The sequence below is a fragment of the Callithrix jacchus genome, chromosome 20, assembly GCF_049354715.1.
Source record: "Callithrix jacchus isolate 240 chromosome 20, calJac240_pri, whole genome shotgun sequence".
NCBI classification, from domain to species: Eukaryota; Metazoa; Chordata; class Mammalia; order Primates; family Cebidae; genus Callithrix; species Callithrix jacchus.
In genome coordinates this window covers 47992418-47997924 of record NC_133521.1, presented here as the reverse complement: position 1 = coordinate 47997924, position 5507 = coordinate 47992418, and the positions used below count along the sequence as shown (strand labels likewise).

General features: G+C 40.7%; 1 protein-coding gene across 1 annotated transcript; it reads right to left on the bottom strand.

Annotated features, from left to right (window-relative positions):
- Window positions 1-2557: 2557 nt before the first annotated feature.
- LOC118151029 (histone H3.1-like) lies at window positions 2558-4027 on the bottom strand. Its single transcript, XM_078358201.1, has one exon. The coding sequence runs from the start codon at window positions 3999-4001 to the stop codon at window positions 3594-3596; it is 408 nt and encodes a 135-aa protein (XP_078214327.1). The 5' UTR covers window positions 4002-4027; the 3' UTR covers window positions 2558-3593.
- Window positions 4028-5507: the final 1480 nt, after the last annotated feature.

The following is a 5507-nucleotide window of genomic DNA, read 5'->3' as shown; positions in this document are numbered from 1 at the left end:
TACAGGGGCCCACCACTACACTCAGCTAATTTTTGAATTTTTAGTAGAGACAGGGTCTCCCTATGTTTGCCAGGGTAGTCTCCAAAGCCTGACCTTATGATCTGCCTACCTGAGCTGCCCAAAGTACTGGGATTACAGATGTGAGCCACCACGCTGGGCATTTTTTTTTTTTTTTAATTACACTGAAGACTTTTGAAAGGGTTGTGTGTTGTATGAACTCCCTCCTCACCCAATTCTCATGGATGGGAAAATGCTGCTGCTTCATTTTAAAGCTAATGAGCTGCCTGAACAGGAACTTCTAATTAACTATTCAAACTGATTAGCTCACGTCCCTGAAGGCTGGAGAACACGGGAACTGCTATCCCATCTGAATACAATCCAAAGGCAAAAGGCTGTGGCCAAGTTGAAATAATGGGGCAGATAGAAGCGATAAAGACTGGAGCTGGGAGTGGCCCATACTTCAAGTTAAGCCAAACAAAGGTGTTTGCATGTTTTATATGGACCAAATAGGAATTCCATAATAGAGAAAACCATTGATTTTAAGGAGGACGCTGCCATGAAAAGCTTCCTGCCAGGGGTAAGGAAGAGGCTGCCCAGGACCCCCAGAGGCAGGTGGTAGGAGGGCTCTTAGTGGCTTCCTAGAAACTGTATTACCTGAGGTAGTGAACTGCTGTCAGAGATCCCTACCAGGAGAATTTCTCAGGAACCCATGAGAAAGGGCCCAAAACTGCATGCCTGCTCCTAAAATGTAACACCATAATACAGCTGAACTATTCAATAAGGCCCTATCTGTTCCTCTGTCTCTCCTTTCTCCCTGCCCCTATCCAACCCTAGAAGAGCCAGAAAGCACTGCTAAGAAGTGAGGGTGGGTGGTCATAACCAAACACACTGCCCTCCTTTCCCTTCCCACTGTGGGTTTCTCAGGCTGAGGCTGTCACAAAGGAGGAGGGATAAAAATTGTTTTCGTTGATATTTTATCATGAACATTTATGAACGTACAGCAAAGTTGAAAAAACTTTACAGTGAACACTTTAACTGTATCTTCACCAACTTGGAGTCTTGTTTTATCTCATGTCCATTCATAGATCCATCTTTCTATCCATCCAGTAATCCATTATAGTTTGTAGGCATTTTAAAGTAAATTGCAGACATCAGTAACTCAACGCGCATTAATTAGAATTTGGTACCATTTTTTTCCTTTTGGTGTAAAGTTTACAAATGATGAAATGCAAAAATTTTAAGTATGTATTTACCGAATTTTGACAAAAGTATACATATGTGTAACCCAAAACTCTATCAAATAAAGAACATTACTATAATCCCTGATATGGTTTGGCTGTGTCCTCACCCAAATCTCTTCTTGAATTGTAGCTCCCAGAATTCCCACGTGTTGTGGGAGGGACCTGGTGGGAGAGAATTTAATCATGGTGACAGTTTCCCCCATGCTGTTCTTGTGATAGTGAATAAGTCTCACAAGAGCTGATGCTTCTATAAGAGGAAAGCCCTTTTGCTTGTTTCTCATTTCTCTCGTCTGCCACCATGTAAGTTGTCCCTTTGACTTTCTGCCGTGATGATGAGGCCTCCCCAGCCAGGTGCAACTGTGAGTCCCTTAAACCTTTTTTGAATAAAGTACCCAGTATCAGGTATGTCTTTATCAGCAGTGAAAAAACGGACTAATACAATCCCAGAAAGTTTCCTCATGACTTGTCTCAGTCTCCAGCTCTGTACCCTTAGATTTTTTTCATTGTAGACTAAGTTTGCCAACTTTAGAAATTCCACGTAACTTGAATCATGTTGTGATAACCCTATATATAAGGCTCCCTTCAGTCCACAAAATAATTTTTATATTTATCAGTCAGGTTACACATATCAGTATCTCTTTCATTTTTATTGCTGAGTAGTATTTCATGCTATGAAATAACATAGTTCGCTACCTGATCCTCTATTTGTGGTCACCAGAAATATTTTCAACTTTTGATTATTATGAGTAAAGCTATTGTGGTCTTCTATAAGTATTTTTATTAACATGTATTTTCACTAATTGGGGTAGATTCCTAACTCGGAAATTTATAATAGATGAGATGTATATTCGTTCTATAAGAAAATTCCAGAAATTTGACAAAGTAGTTGTACTGTTTTATAGTCCCATTAGCAATAGTTATAGTTGTGCTGTATTCTTGCCAACATTTGGTGTTTAGTCTTTCCCAACCTAGTTATTTTGTGGGGTGTGTAGTAGTATCTCACTGTGGTTTTAATCTGCATTTCCTTGATGTTAACCATTTTGTCCCACTTGTATATTATCTTTGCAAAGTGGCTCCTCAAATTTTTTCCCCCTCTAAACAGGAATTGTTATCTTTTTTTCTTTTAGTTGTTCTGTCATCCAGGCTGGAAGGCAATGGTGCAATCTTGGCTCACTACAGCCTCTGCTTCCTGGGCTCAAGCGATCCTCCCACCTCAGTCTCCCAATTAGCTGATACCAGGCTAATTTTTGTATTGATATTAGCCAACACACAAGGTTAATTTTTTGTACTTATACTAGGTGTCAGGGTCTCACCATGTTGCCCAGACTAGTCTCAAACTCCTGGTTTTAAGTCATTCATCCTCCTCCGCCTTCCAAAGTACTGGCACTACAGGTGTGATCCACTGTGCCCAGCCTTATTTTCAGGTTATAAAACTGCTTTTTTTTTCTTTTTTCTTGTTACATTTACTTAATCTCAGTAGAAAGAAAAAAAAAGGGGGTAAACAGAAAGGAAATAGAAACTCCATAAAAAATAGTTATCAGGGGCTTGTGATATCCTCTCAGAAAGCAGTTTAAGGGGGCTTGTGATAGTAGTTTACATTTCAGAGATTTTACATTTCAAAGATACAATGGACCCTTTAAGGTGGCTTGTTAAACCTGTTTTTCACCAGGAGCTAAAACAAAGGCTTGGCTCCAGGGAAAATATGGGCAGAGGTCTCTGCTCCTCTCAGGCATCTCAATTGCAGTAAGTTTATTGCTTACACAGAGACTGATGGGGACATGGAAGCAGACAGCACAATGTCCTCATAAACTGCAGGCCTTTGCTTTGCATTCTGTTGTTGCTTTTAGTGAGTCAGCTCACGGCCCTTTGTCTCACTCGACAGCTCTCGAGGTGGGGAAATGCAGGCAGGTCCAGCAGTCATACTGGGGCGAGTCAACTAGCTGCCTCGAGCCCTTGGCGCGAACACTACAAGGGCCCAAAGGGATTAACTACAAATACAGTTTCAAGAAATCTGTTCTATGATGGGTGTACACAGATAACGTGACTAAAGTTCGAAACCCAAGCCTTCTATAAAATGAACCCATGTGTCCTATTCCACTACCAACTCCATGCAGCAAACCCCCAACACCCAGTTAATGAAATGGAACACGCTTACAATCTCGCACGTCCGAGAGAAACCAGGCGATATAGTAAGCTAGCCATCAACTTTGGACAATCGAATGAGTATGTAAGTACCGCAATTACATTAACTTTCACAGAATTAGATCAGTTAATCACAGCTATTTTCGGGTAAAAGTGGGCGGCTCTTAAAAGAGCCTTTGTGAGTTGGATTTAATTACTGCCCAGAAAGCTTTACGCTCTCTCCCCACGAATGCAGCGAGCGAGCTGAATGTCCTTGGGCATGATAGTCACCCGCTTAGCGTGGATGGCGCACAGGTGGGTGTCCTCAAAGAGCCCCACCAAGTAGGCCTCGCACGCCTCCTGCAGGGCCACCACCGCGGAGCTTTGAAAGCGCAGGTCAGTCTTGAAGTCCTGAGCAATTTCTCGCACCAGTCGTTGGAAAGGCAACTTTCGGATCAGCAGCTCGGTTGACTTCTGGTAGCGGCGAATCTCGCGCAGGGCCACGGTGCCGGGCCGGTAGCGGTGCGGCTTCTTCACGCCGCCGGCTGGAGCGCTTTTCCGAGCTGCCTTAGTAGCCAGCTGCTTCCGCGGCGCTTTCCCCCCAGTGGACTTACGTGCAGTCTGCTTAGTACGTGCCATTGTGAACTAACTGAAAAAACAAAGCCCTAAATCAGGCTCTTTACTGAAAATAGATTTATGACCATTTTCTGTCAGGCTGTGGCTTGCATATTCTTTTGTTTAATGTATCTTTTAATTTTCCCAGACACATTTTCTGCAAAATTTGTGTTAGTTTTTGTTGTATTTTTCAGATACTTTGTTCATGTCATCTAAGTTGCAGAATTTGTCACCATGACGTTGTTTATGATAATCTCTTATTATCCTTTTCACGTCTGCAGGATCTGTAGTGATAGTTTCACTTCGCTTTCACTTCTGATATTGATACTGACCATTTGTGTTTCCTCTCTTTTTCATGATCAGAGTAGCTTAAGGTTTATTAATTTTGATATTTTAAAACAACCAGCTTCTTTGCTTTGTTAGGTTTCTCTATTATTTTGTCTTTCTTCAATTTGGTTTATCTCTGCACTTTTACCTTTATTGTTTCCTTCTTACTACTTCGTTGGAGTTTTCTTTGCTCTGTGTGTGTGTGTGTGCGTGTGTGTGTGTTTTCAATCTTCTTTAGGTGAACATTTACGTCATTGATTTTTGACCTTTCTCTTTTTCTTCTATTGCAGTATAAGCATGTACAGCTATACTTCCCTCTGGGAACTCCCATAGCTGTAATTCATAAGTGTTGGCATGTTGTATTTTGATTATCCCTTAGAATAAAATATTTTATATTCTACCTTTTGATTTCTCCTTGGGCTTGTGTATTATATTTAATCTCCAAGTACTTGGAGCTTTCCTAGTTCTCTTATTGTTAATTTCTGTTTTAATCCTATTGTGGTCAGGTAACATACACTGCATGAATTCAATTTGATTTAATCTATTCAGTCTTGTTTTACGACCTAGCATGTGACCTATCCTAGTGAACACTACATGTACTTGAAACATACAGTATTCTGTGGTTATTGGGTGTCGTCTTGCATTGGTTTGTTTAAGATGGTAGAGAGTGTTGTTCAGGTCATCTGCATCTTGACTAAGATTTTGTCTAGTTTATCTATCAATTGCTTGGGAGATGGGTATTAAAATCACCAATCAAAATTGTGGATTGTTTGTTTATTCCTTTAGTTCAATTTTGTTTTGTGCAAATTGATGCACAAATTATTTTTAATCCATTTTATTGATGAAATGACTCTTCTGTAATCATGAACTATCCCTCTTTATCTTTGGAAATACTGTTTTGACTTAAGCATATTTTATTTGGTATTAATATAGCTTCTTCACACTTCCATTACTGACTGTTTGCATAGTATATCATTTTAAATGTACTCATTTAGGGTCAGGTACAGTGGCTCACACCTGCAATCCCAGCATTTTGGGAGGTTGAGGCAGGTAGATCACTTGAGGTCAAAAGTTTAGGACAAGCCTATCCAATGCAGTGAAACCCCAGCTTTATTAAAAATACCCCCACATTTAGCTAGGCATGGTGGCAGGTTTCTGTATTCCCGGCTACTCAAAAGGCTGAGGCAGGAGAATTGCTCGAAC